Below are 18,700 nucleotides of genomic sequence, written 5' to 3'. Positions count from 1 at the left end.
GTGGATGGAGAAGATGAAGACGTGGTCTGACTTTGAGGAGATGACGAACAAATTTGCCAATGGAGAACACGGCGATACGACAATGGAGGAAAGGCCAAGAGGAAGTAGCATGGTCTGATGAGACGATGGAAGAGACACGATGATGAACAAGACGCCGGTGACGGAGGTAAACGATGGTGTCATGGTTATGGATGAGGTCAGAAGAGCGCTTGAGAGAAGAAGAGAGAGTCGAGGGGTAGGGGAGTATGGGGTTGAGTGTGTGTGTGTGAGAGATGAGAGTAGCGTCGTTTGAGTCTAGGGATTACTTGGTTGGAAATTGCATTTTTCAACTTTAGTATTTATATTATTCAATTATTTATTTATTAAATGTGCAGATCCGCGAATTTGCGAATTGGATACGTGGATATAAATGTAATAGCTGGTATCCGATTCTATCAGAATGCAGATTGAATAATATTCGTAAAATACGAATCGGGTGCGGATAAATACCACAAATTTGTGAATATTATCCAATCCATGTGTAGCCCTACAAGCAATTTAAATATTAGGAAAAAGGACAGATAGGTCCCAAACCTTTTAAGTTTTTGACAAATACATCCCTGATAAAATCTAAACACAAAAAAATCTTTAACTTTAACAAATGGAGGACAGTTTAATCTTTCCGTCCATTTGCCTCTCATACACCAAATAGAACTGACTGACGTGGTTGAAACGGTGTCCAGGTGTCCGTTACGGTGCCACGTTAGAAGGGGGATAAAATTTGAAAGACAAATAGGTCCCTGCTGTTGAAAACGGCGTCGTTTGAGGGCAGTAGCCTGAGACAAGCTTCGCGGACATCCATTGAATCCTTAGCATCAGGCTTCAAGAGACGATCCTTCACCATCTACACACACCCTACATCAACCACATACATGCATACATACATACATACAACATGAACAACGAGAGAAAAAAAAATAAGAAGGTAGCTTTACCATGACAACAATATGATCGGGAACAAGTTGACCTTTCTCCATATACTATTTAGCAAGCTTTCCATTATCACTGCTAGTGGCGATCTCAGCCCTAAGCAAATCACCCAACAGTAACGTGCACTAAACCGTACTTCACAAATCACATACGAGTAATGAGTAAGTGAAGCGTTGAAGGAAGAAAGGGATTAATAATAATCATAATAATCATAATAAAGAGGGAGAGGGAGCAAACCAACCTTGTGTTTGATAAGCTCGTATTGAGTGCCTTTTCCGGAAGCAGGAGCACACGAAATCATAATCTAAAGAGGCTCATAATCACGTTAAGGCTGTGCATCGATTCCAAGTGTGGCCACAATCTGAAAATCAAAGTCAACTACAGGATCAGCTGATGGAAAGGAAGATAGAAATTGAAATTGTGAGAATAGAATGATACCACGAAACTTGAATTGGAATTGGGGAAGTGAAAGGGGAAGAGGAAGAGACAAAGACGGCGGCGCCGCAATGGAGAGTGAGGGCACAAGAAGAAGGATGATGACGAAGAGTTGAATTAGAAGAAGACCAGTAGCTGAGAAGTGAAGTAAGTGTTTTGGAATTAGCGAAGCTGATGGTGATGGATGGAGTGGCAAGGGACGCCACTGCCACCATGTTGATGCTCATGGCTTCGTTTCCAATTATCCCTATTTGCAAAACGACGTCGTTTTTATCAGCAGGGACCTATTTGTCTTTCGAACTTTATCCTACTTTCAGCATAGCACCGAAATGGACACCTGAACACTATTTTAATCACATCAGTCAGTTTATTTGGTGTATGAAAGACAAATTTACGAAAGGATTAAGTTGTCCTCTGTTTATTAAAGTCAAAAATTTTTTTATATTTAAATTTTGTTAGGAATATATTTATTAAAAACTTAAAAAGCCAAGGATCTATGTGTCATTTTTCCTAAATATTAAACCAATACGACAACCAGTACGTTTATTTAGACAGGTATTAAAACTTCATTCATAAATCACAAGTCGTATAGTTGTATAATTTGTTGCAATTTATGGTTTATAAACCAAAAAAAAAAAAAAATACAAGCCGTTGAATTGCATTCAAAGATTCATTCATGTATTTTTTTTATATAATCTTTTTATAGAATAAAAATAATTTTAATTTTTTAATCAATTATTTTTTAAAAAATAAAAGATTTATAAAATAGATATACAGAGACGTAATAGAAATGTTACCTGTTGTATGTATTCCGTAGGTAAAGCTGTGATGATCTAGTACTCTACTAGTAGAAAATATATGAACTTCAAAATTTGATTACCATTTGAATGTAAGATATGTGATATGTATTGAGTTATTGTATAACTATATGATATATATGGTGCTGGGAATCGAAGGAAAATGAGAGAAAAGATGGGGGACCACACAAAAAATAATAGAAGATGGTGATAGACGGCCAAGTTATGCTAATTACAACCACGTTCAGACATACAAGATACAACACATACACATACCCTCCCTAATTAATCTTTTTTTAATCTTATTTATTCCCCTTTTCATCCCCACTTGTTCCCATTTCTCTCTTTTTCTATTTTCTTTTTCTTTTTTTTTTTTTCCTATCCTCAACAAACCGAAATTATAAAGAAAAAGAAAATAATTGAAAATGTAGAGTATAATTCCGATCCAAGCTGTAGCACCACCAGTTCCGTAATCAACTTGGGGTCCCACACCAGCGCCGCCGTTGCTCCGCCGTCTCCAAGAGCCCCCGCCGGAACACAAGGGAGCACTCGGGCAGCTCTCCGAGGTCCGCAAAGAGCGAGTCGTCGTCGTCCCCCATGGGCAGCACCACCGAGGCCGCCACATCCGCATCGTCGTAGCCAGAGAATATGGGGCTGTCCAGTACGGCGGGCGAAGACGTGGTGGGAGCCCCCGAGATGTCACGGAACCAGCCAAGGTCATGAATGATGGAGTCGTGGCCCTCAAGATCCGGTTCGACCGGGTCCACAAGTAGGTCCTCGGCGGAGGGCTGGGGCTTCTTATTAGACGATCTATTGTGGTTTCGTGAAGAAGGCCATGGATGGTTGTGTTCGCATGAATATGTAACTACCAGCATAGTGGGGTCCACTCGGCTTCTCTCTACCTGCTTTCTCGCCGGACACCCCTTTGAGCTGCTACATCTGTAGTATCCTCTCGGGTAAGGGGAACCTTTTATGGGTTTCTGGCCATACTTCCTCCATGCCCATGAATCTGAGGGTGGTGGAGTGTTGTTTTCCCCTTTTAGCCTTGGTCCTTCTCCCTCCTTTATTCTTATATGCACCACCCTTTTTTCTACGCCTCGCCTGCTTTAATTAACCACCAATCATTATTACTTACATATATAATTCATTTACTTAATTAATAGTTCATTATTCGTTAAATAAACTAACCTTCTCTTACTTGAAGATGATGGAGAAGAAGTAACCAAGGCATCAATGTTGAAGAGGGTGGAATTTGAAGGAGGGGAGTCCGCACCATCATTGTCTTCTTGTTCCTTCATATACAGATTTCTGCTACTCCTACTACTCCTGTTCCTCAACTTACTATCCATGTTTAGGTGCAAAAATAACTCCTTTGATTTGACTATTGATCCCACAAGAAACCGTACCACTGATCGATGCTGATGCTGATGCTTAATTATATTGTGGCTGTGGCTAAGCGCCTAAGCTATAGCATTGAAATCAAAATTAGGGTTATTATAGCTAAGCTAATAGATTCTATGTATTCCAATACTGACGATGAAAATTGAAGAGAGGTGAGAGAACAATTAAAAATGGGGATTCATGTTGACAGATTGGCCAACCTATCTCTATGGCCCTTTCTTTATTAGACGACGTGCGATCAAATACTTCATCAGATCGTAACTCATACTCATTTATATCAATAAATAAAAAAGATATCCAATTATATATGTCATATGAAAGCAACCCTGGCTTTCTTTAATGTACTCATTATTTTATATGAGATTTTTCCAATAAGGATAAGCCCTTTCTTTATTTTTTGAGGGGCCTAAAGTCTTCCCCCTCTTTTGTCATATGTGCAAGTACCCTTTCAACGAAAATTTAGTATAGTTTTTTGCTTACATATGCATCTCGCCTGCTCTCAATAAATTAACTGCTGGCTTCTTATGGATGGAATATAATGCCGCATCTAGAAGAATAATACATACACATGTATAGGATTATTAACCATTCTAATTTAGTCCCTAGCTATGATTTTAAACTTGGTTTTTTTCCACATTTACAGCCTCAGTTAGGCTATAATGTAAAGAAGGTACTTAGCACATAAATTAAGAAAAAGGGTGCAAACTTTTCACCAAACTTTAAAAGGGGGGGCGGAGGGGCCTCACCATGATAATAAACTTGCTTTCTTTCCAATAAAAATACAGACATGTTGATGTTTGCATGTGGGGTTTCCTTAACCTAAACCAACGAGAATTTTATCCATATAGAAGGGATAATAATATTTATTAAATCGGATGGCTATTGTGGAATTAGAAAAAGTTTTAGGCCACCACTTTTATTAAAATATAGCTAACATTTAATTATTAAAAAAATATAAAATTTCATATTATTAAATATAATTTTATATCATTAAAAATATTAATAATAACTAATTAATAATTACAAATCATAAAATATACTTGTTCATTAGTACTATTGTTATGAATTATGTGTGTCATTGCGAATTATCATCAACATCATCATCATATTATTTGCTATCAACATTAAATATTTAAGGGTTTTGTTCACTAATATCTAAATAACTACTATCTGTTCAAAATGTTCAAAATGTAACACGAATAAATTATTAGAAACTTAAATATTTTAATATTTTAAATATTAAATATATTTAAAAATTGTATATTTTACTAATAATAAATGAAATTAAACTCTAAAGTAGTCTCTGAAATTTACAAAATGTATCGATTTAATTCTTCACTTTTCAATTGTACTATATATATCTTCAAGATAAAAAAATGCATCAAGTTACTCCCTCTCGAATTTCCATTCAATTGGCTTTCCGACGGGAGTGACTTGGCAAATGATTGTCACGCTGGACAATAGAAAATGTCGTCGTATTAAGTTTTGGCGCTAAATTTATGACAAGACGACACCATTTCAACTAGAAAGGAATTACAAAACGTTCAAACCCACTATATTCAAAGAGATCACTTCATCTTCTTCATTTTCTTTGAACTGAAAGCTCCAAACCCTGGCATTTGGGAGTCCTGGTGAGGATTTTCGGGGTGAAGCAATTTCGAGCTCAGAGGAACCTGGTCATCGTTGGCTTAACATGGTTGTCGATTTAGGCAAAAGACTTTGCACCTGCCAGTTCTGGATGTTAATAAGTGATATTTTTTACCTTTACAATAACTTTATTTTCAGTTTCAATATGAGTAGCTTTTTTTGAATTATTATGTGACTTGGTTTGTAGTTGAACTAGTTTTTTATTAATTTACTGTAGGCATTCTATGTGTTTATGTTTGTGCTGCTCTTGTACGGGTGGACAAGAGACTAGAGGATTTCTGTCACCCCTTGGTCACAATAAAATCATACAAGAAGACCTATGAACATTACATCAATCCTCTCCCAGGCCAATCCATGTAGAAAAAATCAGTCTACAATCAGCCACAAACTCCTAACATTAAACGAAAACTAGAAAAATTCACGACCAAAAGAAGAAAGGACGCTGATGAGGATACTAATGGAATAAGAAAGCTAAGCAAATTGTTACTCTAAAGAGACAACTAAAACCATTCACATGCACATATTGTGGAGTAAAGGGCCACACTAAGAGAGGACGTAAACAGAAGAGAGGCGATGAGGTTGATGTTGCTCTTGCAGTTGCAGCAGCTGCTGTGGCGGCTTTCAAGGCCAAAGCTACTCTTACTGGGAGTACACCTGCAGTTGAAGTAAGTAACATTGCCAACGAGGCACGGCAAGTAGATGAAGCTCCTTCTAGTGCAGGTGTCCAAAATTCTCCTCATCTAGTTGTTACAGACAACCTTCCACCACTAGTGGCTACACCTTAAGTTGTAGAGGTTGACTTATCCCAACCAAATTATGGTGAAACACAAGATGAGATAAAAATTTTCAAAACCTTTGTTTTTTACTTCTTTGTCATAGCTCTCCTATTCACACTAACTTGAACTAATTTTCTAATTTTACTCAGGCACCACCACCACCAACAACATAAAGGCCATATAAATTATCAACTAAAAGGAGGAACTCACCACCACCAGTAACTGCTTCTGTTGATTCTATGCAATGAGCAAGTGCAGCAACATCTTTTAAGTTGGAAAATTTTTTGAAGTTTGTTCTAATACCAGGGTTCAATGCACCAAGGAAGAAAAACACTTGATATTGGATGTACTAGCTGCTGATGTTTGATTATATATGGAATTTGGAAATTGGTTGTTTTTTTTTTTTATTTCTATTTAAGAATAGCACATAACCAAACTGTATGGTTTATTTTTTTTTAGTAGTAAATACTTTATAAGAGTTTAAACTTAGAGATCTTCTTGGTTCAGAATCTAGTGGCTGTATTATGGTGTTTATCATTATGTGGTCTATTGATAGTGTGTTATATTGACAATACATTATTTATAATAAAAAAATTGCTATTATCAATTTACTTGTTCTATTCATTCAGTTTAAATTTTATTTTTGTAAAATCTATCTACACAGAATACACCAATAAACCAAAAAATTTCCATACATTCATTAACAAATACTTTTAAATACAGTTCTTACATTTTTACCATCACAACTAAAACTACAACTAACAAGAAAAAAAAATCAGCAATCCTAACATTTGTATTATATATTTCTGGATCCTTAATTCAGCCTCCAAATTACCAATCCTCAAAGCAAGACTGACACTCACTTCTTCATTGTTGTATGCTACAACGTCTTCCAAATTCTCATTATCATCTTATACAATGTCTGGCCATCGAAAAAGTCCACACCATCTTTTTCCACTACTTTGTGAGCAGCAAATTTAAGAGTTAGCATAAAAATACTCAACAACAATTCTTAAGGAAACACTCACATTGTAATTCGGGCATCCAAAGAAGGGCTTATTTGAGTGGGTATCTGTTCCAAACCATCGGAGCACAGGACGTTTTTCACACCCACACCGCTCTGGCACTTGCAAGGATCTGCTCCGACTTGGCGTCCTTGTCATTGATCGAATAGAACTCCCGTCTCTTTCATTTGCACGTCCAACCATCGTTTCAACCAGCACAGCAACGGCAACGAAATTGGGGATCAGGGACTAAATTGGGTTAAACATTTTCAATTGCCACATCATGTTACCGTTAGACACTCTAGCGTGGCAATCATTTGCCAGGTCACTCCCGCCGGAAAGCCAGTTGAACGGAAAATTTGAGAGGGACCAACTTGGTGCATTTTTTCAATTTCGAGAACATAAATAATGCAATTGAGAAGTCAGGGACTAAATCGATGCATTTCGTAAATCTCAGGGACTATTTTGGGGTTTAACTCCAATAAATGTCTTAACAAGAAGTATTTTTAGGATATCAAATGGCAAATTTATATTTAAATTACGTATGCAAATTATATATAATTTTTTACAAAATAAATATCTTAATTAATTGATAAAAAATAAATTACTTGAGATGGTATGTAGATTATATAACTTAATTAAAAGGACTTTATTTGGTTCAAATCTTAAAAATAGTAAACAAAAATATTTTTATTGAATTATATATAACAAAGTATTTTAGAAAAAAATTGAACACCAACTCATATCATATTCTTTTATATTATACATATAAAAAAACTTATTTACTACATGATTTGTGAATTTCAAATTTGTTCGAGGGATTCCTTTCAAATTGATACAAGGTTGTCACAATATAATCGCATAGGCCAAAACTTTAACGTATATTATCCATCATGATCTTACGCAAAATAATTACAAGCTCTTTCTAACCAAAGTGTAGGAATACAACTTTTTATATTCGTTTTCATAAACGCTTGATGCCGCATTTGAGCAAATTTCAACTTTTTCCAAGTTGGTGAAAAGAATAAAATATGTATAAATTTAAGTATATTTAATTTCATCTAAAATTAATAATTAAAAATTATTAAATAATTTAATATATTTAATTAAATTTATTAATTTTATATAAATTAACGGTATCTGAATTTTCACCGTACATATTACTGTAGCTATAGTCACCAAAAAAAAATATTACTGTAGCTATCTTCGGCCTTCACACATCTCTAGTGGTAAGTTATAATAGATGATACATGATTAAGATTATGATTGCTTTCTGAAATGGATATATTATATGTTAATAAGTGATTATCGACTTAATAATTACATAATATAAACAAACATATCATTAATTAATTAATTAATTAAGTGAATAGGAAAAGGCAACGGTTACCAGCCACTTCAAATTGTTACAAGAACAAATAATAAATATATATTGATACAACATTTATTTGGGATATAAATTCTATATAATGTGTATCTTTCGAAAAGTTTAAATAACATTTGATTTTTGTCATTATGCATTCTCTTATATAATATTCAAATCCGTAATGTTTTGACTAAGTCACCCATTGCTGGCTGTGTCGCTGTCAAGATGGAAAGGGATAAGTGCTATGGTATTGGCCATTGTGTTACATCAAAAATATCAAAGACCAGAAAACAAATAAATCTTATAAGGTTACTCGAAGCGTGAAGCAATGCAACAACTATTTTTATATTCTTGATATTTTATTATTCTCCAACAACCCTAATTTCATATTGCGAGGCTCTTTCCCACAAGCCAATTTTCTTTTCTAGCTATAATTTTATCAGAAATAATAATATTTTAAATACCAATATATAACTTATTAATCTACCCCAAAAAAAAAATCCATAACTTTTTAGCAATGATCCAGTGTTTTAAAATATGCGTATTCAATTTTTACAGCTAATTTTTATGTAAATAATGGTTGTTAAAAACATAAACACCCATGCATATACGAATTTAGATATTCTAAATTTTAAATTTTTATTTAAAATAGTAGAGTATGATCTTTTATTTTTAAATATTTTTTTATTTCGCCTATAAAATAAATCGTGAAAAATTATACTTTATTTTTTAAATTAAAATTTAAAATTTAAAGAATTTAAATTTCGCATATACTATATTAAGTACTAACAGAGAATTATTATTGTGTCTTTTATGTAAAAAAAAAAAAAAAAAAAAAAAAAAAAAAAAAAAAAAAAAAAAAAAAAACTATAACGTATTTCTTAGGTTTCTTGTTCCCCAAACTTTGACTAGCTTTCCTTGCGGCATTATTGTTGCTACTTGCTACTATTATTCTCCTTGAATCATTTCAAACTATCGTTTTTGTTTATTTTATTGCACATCGTCAAACGCCTCATAAAGTCACTGCCACAATTCAAAGAAACAGAAGTTTCCTAATCTCTTCCCGTTCATATTTTTAAGTTATCATCAGATTTCTTTAGAGTTTATCCAACACAAATTAACCATCCCATATGACAGTATTTAATTCCTTTCCATGGTATTCTAAAGTTGATTTTTCTCCTTTTTTTTTAAGTTCTAGAACATTAATGTACTTCCATCTATTAATGAGATGCGAAAATAAAACTTCTCTCTCTTCTCCAACATGCTACATATATATATATACTTGTCATTTTATTATCTAAGGAAAATGGATAATGGTGTACCTTTAAAAGATAGTAAATATATAGTACTAGTGGTTATTAAATAAAATGATATGATTGGTTTATATTGATCCCAAATTTAATAGTGTAAAGTTTTCACCTTTCTGGTGAAGCTTAACTTGAACAAATCTTGTTATATTTTTTACATGAATGAAGTATATATATTGAATCATTCATTCAATAAATTTATCTATAGTGCTAATCATCCCAATCATTGTGCGATTACCTTAGAAAATATAGACAAGAATATGATACGATCTTAATTAATACGGCACTAGTAATGATATCCACCTATTATTGTCTGTATGTTCCGATTTTCAAAGAATAATGTGCGATGATCCCAAGGCCCACTGACAAGCAGCTAACCAATGCAATGTAATTCACGTGCTTATAGAATCCAGATCCATGTAATATGTTACTTGCATTTAATTGGAAGACTTTTTTGCACCAGTCTTTTTTTTTTAAATATATAAATCAGTAAAAATGGTCTATTGGGAGATATAAAAATTGGACCATAAGAATTCACAATAACTTTAGGTGCTCACTGTTTCAAGATTTGAAATTTTACCCGTATTTTTTAATAATATGACTTTATAAATAAAATGTTATGTTTAAAAACAAGGTTAGTTTTAGGGTGGGAATGAAAAATATCTTTGTATCTTTTGATACTTTTATAATATGAGAAATAGGAGTGAACATGGTCCGGTCCAGATCGATTCAAAGATTTGGTTCGGTTTCAAATATTTTAGGAACTAATTTGGTGTGATTTTATTAGATTTAGGGTCGGGTAAGAGTCTTAAAAATAGACTCGGTCATTATTTCGGGTCGGATCCGGATCATAGTTCGGGCCACCCGAATTCGGTCCTGTGGCCTGATCATTATACACAATTAATATGTGTTATTAGTGATGGATGATGGCTATTCTTATGTGGAATTTAAATATCGTAAACTTTAATATTTTGTGTTATTAGTCATTATAAACTATAAGTTAATGTTTTATGTTTAAAATGTATAAGACTAACTAGATTAATGCATAATATTGTGTTATTTGTATTTGATTTAAATATTTGGTGTTATTAGACAATATTATTATTAATTGTGATTATGTTTTAATTTTAGAGAATGGTTGGTTCTTGTTATATTTTTCTAAGTGAATTTTACCATGTCAAATAATGGTTAGAGTTTTAGAAATTTAGATATTTTCACATGCTAGTTTACAAGAAAGTAATGTTAACAACCCGATTTTCACCCGATTTTTACCCGGTATAATCGTGGCAAAAGTGTGTAGGTTTCATCGAATTTAGAGTCGAGTTCGAGTCTGAGTCACATTAAACTCGATTTCATCAGACTCATAAACACTCCAATGAAAAAGTATGAGATGTTGCTTTGTTAATACTAATTTTGTTTAAAAAATCTCATTTAAAAAAAAAGGAATGAACCTTTATTTTTATGTCTTAGTACCTGTCGTTGCAACTTCTAAATTATTTTATACTCATATTATCCATAATTCATCTTTTTATTTGATTCTTTTTATTTTATTCTTCTACTTAGAGTCTCTGTTTTTTTAAACAAAAACTTATTTAAACGTCTTATAGATACAAGTTATTTGTTGATGAGTGTTTTAACAATTTTTGGTAGGAAATAAATTATTGAAAAAAAATTGAGATATTTTCATTTATTTTTTAATTATATTTGGATGTGAGATTCAAACAAGAAATTTGAGGGATAGGAAACAACTTGGCTATCACTAGGCAAGACAACTTCTTGTTATATATTAGTTTTTTTTAAATATATTATATAACTATATATTATATTTCCTAATTAATATATATATTCTAAAATATTCAATTAAATATTATTAGTTTAATTATTCTGTTAATCTTTAAAATTTTATCAAATTTATAATTAGTTTATTATACTTTTTTTTCTTTCAATTAGATCTCTATATTACTTTTAATTTTGTAATTAGATTTTTTTCATTCAAAAACGTTAAAATTAACGAACATTTCTCCTAAAAAATATATGGGTGATCTAATTATTTTTTTAATTGTGGATACCTTTAGTTTGAAAAAAATTATTCTGTTAACTCTAATATTTTGTACACTGACAAGGACCTAATTATAAATTAAAAGCAAAATAGAGACTCAATTGAAAGAAAAAAAAGTATAGAGACCTAATTACAAATTTAGTAAAATTATAAAGACTAACAAAGTAATTAAATTAATATTATTTTTATATTTATTTAATTTTTTATTTTTATTTTATATTCACTTTTTCTTAAATTAACTATTTTTAATTGTACAAAATTATTAAAATAAACATTAAATTTTATTAAATATCTATAAAAAATAAACAAAAATATTTTTATTAATCATAAAATATTTACTTTGTTAATTTATAGATATTTAATAAAATTTAATATTTATTTATTAATTTTGTACAATTAAAAAAATAAGAAATTCAAAAAAGTGAATATAAAATAAAATTAAAATAAAAATATAAAAATAATATTAAATTGAATAATTTATAGTATATATATTAATTAAAAAATATAATATATAATATATGGTTATGTAATATATTTAAAAAGATATAATATATAACAAGAAGTATAGCTTGACATAGTGTCATCCAAGTTGCCTCCCATACTTTTAAGTCTCCTATTCAAATCCCACATCATTTCGACCACATAAATACTATAATTTTGAAGATAATTTTATTTGTTTATTAAGGTATAAAAAATAATGTTAAAATTAGTAAGATTAAAAAATATGAAAATTTTAAGAGAATTATAAAAAAAATAAAAAAGATTTATATAAGAACTAATTTAATAAATTTTATCATGTCATTTTTATATATTTTTTTTTCGAGTTATATTTGAAAAAAGAAATAATTTTTTTTTGGACTAAGAAAAAAACTATAAAGACCGTCAATAAAAAATAGAAAAATTCTCCACGTACAAGCGTTTTTCCATACAAGTTATACAAGTCATTTATTTCTTCTTCTTTTTCTTTTTCCATTACTCCTCTTTTTCTTCTCCTTCTTCTTCTTCTTCTACTTCGTTTTTGAAGTGTTTCATTTTCATCATCGTGTTTCTCCTCGTTCTTCTTTTAATTTTGCAACATTATGTATTTTTTTCTTCTTTGTTTGATTTTTTCCTCCCAAAAAGAATTATGAGAATATGAAATAAGAAAATGAAAAAGAAGAAGCAGCAGAAGATGAGGAGGAGAAAGAGGAAGAGTTCTGAATTATACATAAGGTGTATTTCAACGAATTTTGGGTGTATTTTTTAAATCCTTTGGGTGTATTTCTGTAATCCTTTGGGTGTATTTCTATAATCGTTTGGGTGAATTTCTGTAACCGTTTGGATGTATTTCTGTAATCGTTTGGGTGTATTTATGAAGTTCCATTATCTTCAAAACGATTTCAAAGCTTGATTTCAGAAACCATGAAAATCGAAAAAAAAAAAACGAAGCAAGAATACCAATGATAAACACAGATAAAACAACGAATGAAAAGGCAAAGAGAGAACGCACGAAGGAGATCAAATTTGGCAAGAAATTCGTTTTCATGGAGGAAGAAGAAGAAGAGTAGGAGAAGAAGAAGGAGAAGGAGGAACGCGAAGCACGCCATGGAGATCGTATATGCGTCAGCGTGCTTTTTGTTAAGTTTCTCCCAATTTGTATGACTTGTAAACCAAATGACTTGTATGTGTAGTACTCCTCTAAAAAATATAAGGTAATGTCTAATTTTAGAAACAAATTTATTTTTACTCGTTTCATTATTACTCGCAAATAAAAATAACAAACCAAAAGATATTAAAAATATTATTTGTACATTAAAATTAGTTATTAAAATCAGTTACTATATATTTTATATAAATACATATATAATTTAATTTATTTTTAGTATATTTTATATTTTAATGGATATTCTACCTTAATAATTAATTTTAGTAATTAATTTTAATGTACATATAATACACGATTGAAAAAAATATTTATCAGAATTATACTAAGAAAATATATTAAACAAAATTCATTTTTAAAACCTTTCTCAAAGATTGCATAGGTCAGATTCCTATAAGAGTTACAGAGCAAATGAACAGGAGATTCCTATAAGAAAATATATTAAACAAAATTCATTTTTAAATCATTCCCCCACACAGATTGGACTTGCATGCCCCACAAAATTTGGCACTACCAATTTGTTTGGAAATCTCCAGCCATTGATTGTCGATCTAATGGCATGGGAGACAATTTTTAACTAATACAAATCATAACTTATGATTTGTATCAAATTGTAATTAACGGCTTCTATTAAACTGTTATCAAGTATCATATCCGTGAATTATACATCGAAATCATCATTTACCTCTATTACACGTATGTAGTTATGATAAAAAAAAGTCTTCCAACGTCACAATATTTACACACACTACACATTCGTACCCACAATATTAAGAGTTTTTAACTTTTTATTTAGTATAAATATTCATCTCGGTTGCCAATAATTTTTCAAAGAACCATGAGCTCTCCAACCAAAAAAAAAATCCATTTTAGTTTGTACTCTTTAATATTGTAAAATTAATTAGTCCTAGTTAATGATTTCTTTTTAAAATATACTTATGTGATACGTTAATTATTAATATATTTTTATTTAATTTTTATAAATAAAAATAATTTAAAAATAATTAATATTTTTTAATTTTATACAATAAATTTAGTCAATATATTAAAAAGAGATAACAAAAAAATATTTAAAAAAAATTAAATAACCCTAACAATTACTCAAAATACAAAACTCCTAACAAAAGAAATTTGTCAATTCTTGTTGGTTTCTAACGAAAAAATTAACAGTTTAACATGTCATATATGATTATTTTGTTAATATAGAAAAAATATTGATAAAGAGACCAATCAATCTTATAAAAATAAAGATCAAGAGTCAAAAAGAATTTTTTTTTTTATTAAAGTCTTCATTGTCTTTCGAAATAATTGTTCAAATTTAAGATTTTTTCTCTTTTAGTTATTATTCGTTTGAGTCAAATTTTGAATTCGAATATACTTATTCTAAGACAAAAAATTTTATCACTAAATCAAGACTTTGCATATATGAAAGTATTATGTTTTTTTTTTTTTTTTTTTTTTTGGTCATATGAGAGTATTATGGTTATTATGAGTTGGAAACTTGGAAGAGGTTAAGATGGGCTATGTACTAAATGACCAAAATTAAGATAGTCTATCTAATCGTAAAAAAATGGGTGATGCTGTAACATTGGAAAAACATCATAATAGTCCAATTGGTCTATCCAATCCATTTTTTCACTCGCCATATCAAGGCTTGGTTGACCCAATAACCAATTGAATGTTTTGAGGAATAGTTTGGGCTCAGAATTATAACATCAGATTGGGTTTAGTTGCATATTGATATTTATCGTAAAAAATCATTTAGTGATAATTAATTTTTGAATTTATTATATAAAAATCATCTAGATAGAAAAATTAATTAAATGATTTTGTAAAGCTTTTTATACTGATAATGCATCTATTTTTTTTTGAATTAGTGGATCCATATAAAATAAAAGGTAAAATATATATTTTTTTAAATTTATCAAAAAATTTTAAAATATTTTAAAATTTTATTTTATTTTAATTTTGTTCTATAAATTTTTATTTTATATTAAATATATTTTTAATAATTAAATTTTTAAAAATTTACGACCAATTCAGTAATAATATATAATAATTATATTTAATTTGTTCATATTAAAAGTTATTTTTGTGAAATTATTACTGAATTTGTCCTAATTTTTTGAAAAATCAATTGTCATAGGTATATTTGATGCAATTCAAAAATTTTTAGGACGAAATTAAAATAAAATAAAATTTATAAATATTTTAAAAATTTTTAACAAACTTTAAAGACAAAAAATATCTTTTACACTAAAATAAATATCTATTTATTTTTATTATATAAAAGGTAATACCAACTTCTTCGGCATTAAATTTAAGTCATGTTTTATTCTCTAATAATATCATGTAAGTAATTTTAATTACTTGACAAAACTTAAAAAATCAACGAATCAACTATTATAAAATCATAACCCATAATTAATTAATTTATTACATATTATTATTCAATAGAAATATAAAATACTAATTAAATATAATTAACATCTACATTAAAAGTATTATAATAATAATATTAATTATAACAAAATTTAAGTTACAAATATTTAAATTCTATATCATTTGACCTATTTATATATTATATATAAGATTCTCGCAAAAAAAATATATTATACATAAGACTCTTACTACTATTATTTTATTTTACAAACTCTCACATCAATTGTTGAAGATTTCTCCAAATAACCTCAAATTTGGCATAACAAAATATCCTTATTAGATGCATTCAAATATATCATGATTATATAATCGATTCCTATTTTTATATTATAGTATTCGTATTCTTATTCATAATCAATTTTATCTAACTATAATTTTTTAATTATTTTTAAACTACAGAGTATCTCAAAACTACACAATAGAACATCTTCCTTTAGACAATATAACTAAATAAACAGATAATTAGTTTACCAAAATCTGCGTGGTTTATCTATGAAAAAATATTTACACTAATAAATAAAAAAGAATCTATCTACTTAATTAAAAATAATTATATTAAATGATAAGGTACAAAACAAAAATACTTATTACATTTTAAAAATAAATTTATAAAAAAATATTCTTATTACTTTTACTATTTATATTTTTTTATTATTTTGTAATACTTTATATTTAATTATATTTTAAAATCCTTATAATTATACTTAGTTCAACATGCTATTAGTTGTTGCTTTTGTATTAATTAAAATAATAAATGTTAACAATTTTATTTATTAATTTTTACTATAATTTACGAACATAGTAGGAAACACCTCCTCATGTAATTATGAGAAAAAAACATGATAAACAAATTTAAACATTTGTTATAAGACAAAAATATCTATACTATAAAATATTTGAAAATAAAATATGCAAATGATTTGTATAAGCCAATTAAAGGTCATTGCAACAATTTTTAACCCTTTATTTATGTTGTCATTTTTTTTTGTATATTTGACTTGATATATTTCTCCACAAAATAACTTTTAACACAATATTTCTAAAATTATTATTATTACTTGTTAATTATTATATATATAAATTAAAAATAAATTATATATTTTTTTACTCTTTAAGCATCAACTTTATTCTTCGTATTTTTATAGATTTTTCTTTAACATCTATTTGTTATTTTTTCTAATGCATGCAATTTTTCAGTGACATCTATAATAGTAAGAGTAAAAATTTTTAGAATATTTATTGTCTGTGTACATATATTGAATAAGTTATTTTTAATAAGAATAATTTAAATAATATAAAATAAAAATAGATGTTAACATTTTTTTGACGTACTTTGTCAAATAATGTCTCAATTGATACAAATTTAAAATAGTATCGGAGAATGGTCAAAACTGATTCTTTGTTCACAGCAGTTGCGAGAACAAGTATGGTTTCGTTGTACATTGGTTAGTGAATACAAAGATATGCTCTTTTTATAAAATTTTAAACAAGAATAATATTTCTACACTAAATTAGCCACCATGTATTTCTGTATAAATACATGTATAGTTTAATTTATGCTTAATGTATATTTTGCATTTTAATGAGTATTCTATACTAGTGGTTAATTTTAGTGTACACCTAATATAGTTAATTTTTAAATATTATTTTTTTAGTTTAAAGAAGTATATTTTATATAATAAATTGAACACACTATAATCTTATTTTAAGGGGCCTACCACTATAAAACTTTATACGCAAAAAGTTTTCCAACATAATTTTAACTTCATTTAGTCTTCGGTTATTCTTATTTAACTATTATATTATAATATATTCAGGTAACTATTCAGTTAGCACAACTTTGAGTATAAAATATATGTCTATTAGAATTTTCTGTGTCTGTTAGGACTCACTGTGTCTGCTAGGGTTTGAGAGTTATACAAAATCAGAGTATTTTTTGCATACGTACTAGTATGATCAAATTATGTTGCATTAGTTTTCTTTGTTTCCTGAGCGTATTAATGGAGTTAGGAGAGTCTTCCTACCATCAAAATTTTTCTGTGAATCTAAATGTCTCAGAGGAGGAGGAGAAAACTTTAGTGTTAGATGAGGAGGATGTGGGAAGGGAGTGGAGAATTGTAGTAAAAACCTTATCGAAAGATTAATAGCGGATAGGAGTATCTCTGCGGGAACAATAGAAGCTGCCTTCAACGCCATTTGGAACCAACCGGAGGGATTCAGAGTGAAAGCACATGGAGATAACATCTTCTAATTTTTCTTTGGGAAAGAATCAGAATTGATTCGGGTGGAATGGATCCTCTTGGCTTTTCAAATAATATATGATTCATCTGAGAAGGTGGTATACAAAGATGTAGATTGAGAATGAAGATTACTCTGTGTTATCAAGGTGGATTCAATTGTGGAATATGCCAGAGCATTGCAAAAAGATTGAATCTACAAAGAAGATTGGAGGAAGGCTAGGAGAAGCGATGGAGTCAGACTACTTTATGATGAAAGGCAGGGAGGATAGAATAATGAAGGTTATAGTTAACACTGATGTCAACAAAATCTTAAAATAGTCTATTAAAATTGCTAGCTCGAATAGAGCAGTTTTTGAGGTCTCCCTACGCTATGAACGACTGGGAATATATTGCATCTACTGCAGATATATTGGCCACAAAGCTAGAAACTGTTAGGTATTCCTAGAACAGTCCAATCAGCAAGATCATATGGAGGCCGAATGGAGTGGGAATTTGAAAGCTTATCAGATGGGATGGAGAGTTTTGGAAAATAAGGAGAACGATAATCCAAACAGAGGTAGAACCGAGAGAGAATCAGTAAGTCCTATGAAAAGATCTACCCGAGTAACTCTTTTG

At 29.3% G+C, this 18,700-nt stretch overlaps 1 protein-coding gene and 1 long non-coding RNA gene across 3 annotated transcripts; one reads left to right on the top strand and one right to left on the bottom strand.

Moving 5' to 3' along the window:
- Positions 1–2,396: 2,396 nt before the first annotated feature.
- Positions 2,397–3,550, bottom strand: WRKY65 (WRKY DNA-binding protein 65). 2 transcript variants are annotated; one of them, XM_088487469.1, is made up of 2 exons: positions 3,390–3,550; positions 2,397–3,305 (listed from the first exon to the last, which is right to left on the bottom strand). In XM_088487469.1, exons 1-2 carry the CDS (start codon positions 3,548–3,550, stop codon positions 2,675–2,677), a joined length of 792 nt encoding a protein of 263 aa, XP_088343595.1. In that variant the 3' UTR covers positions 2,397–2,674. The 2 variants fall into 2 exon arrangements, with proteins under 2 accessions (XP_088343595.1, XP_016191339.3); XM_016335853.3 differs by having other exon boundaries at positions 2,397–3,302.
- On the top strand, positions 3,020–3,974 carry LOC110270489 (uncharacterized). Its single transcript, XR_002360116.2, has 2 exons — positions 3,020–3,157; positions 3,406–3,974. It is a non-coding gene; the product is annotated as an uncharacterized LOC110270489 (long non-coding RNA).
- The last annotated feature ends 14,726 nt before the right edge of the window (positions 3,975–18,700 follow it).

This window comes from Arachis ipaensis, chromosome B10 (genome assembly GCF_059453495.1).
Source record: "Arachis ipaensis isolate K30076 ecotype BB chromosome B10, ASM5945349v1, whole genome shotgun sequence".
In the NCBI taxonomy this organism is placed as follows: domain Eukaryota; kingdom Viridiplantae; phylum Streptophyta; class Magnoliopsida; order Fabales; family Fabaceae; genus Arachis; species Arachis ipaensis.
This window is presented reverse-complemented; position numbering and strand designations above follow the sequence as displayed.

Excerpts from the sequence above, each read along its gene's own strand:
- WRKY65 (XM_088487469.1), bottom strand. The coding sequence starts at position 3,550 with ATGGATAGTAAGTTGAGGAACAGGAGTAGTAGGAGTAGCAGAAATCTG. Across the intron at positions 3,306-3,389 it reads TCATCTTCAAGTAAGAGAAG|CAGGCGAGGCGTAGAAAAAA; the intron begins GTTAGTTTATTT and ends GGTTAATTAAAG.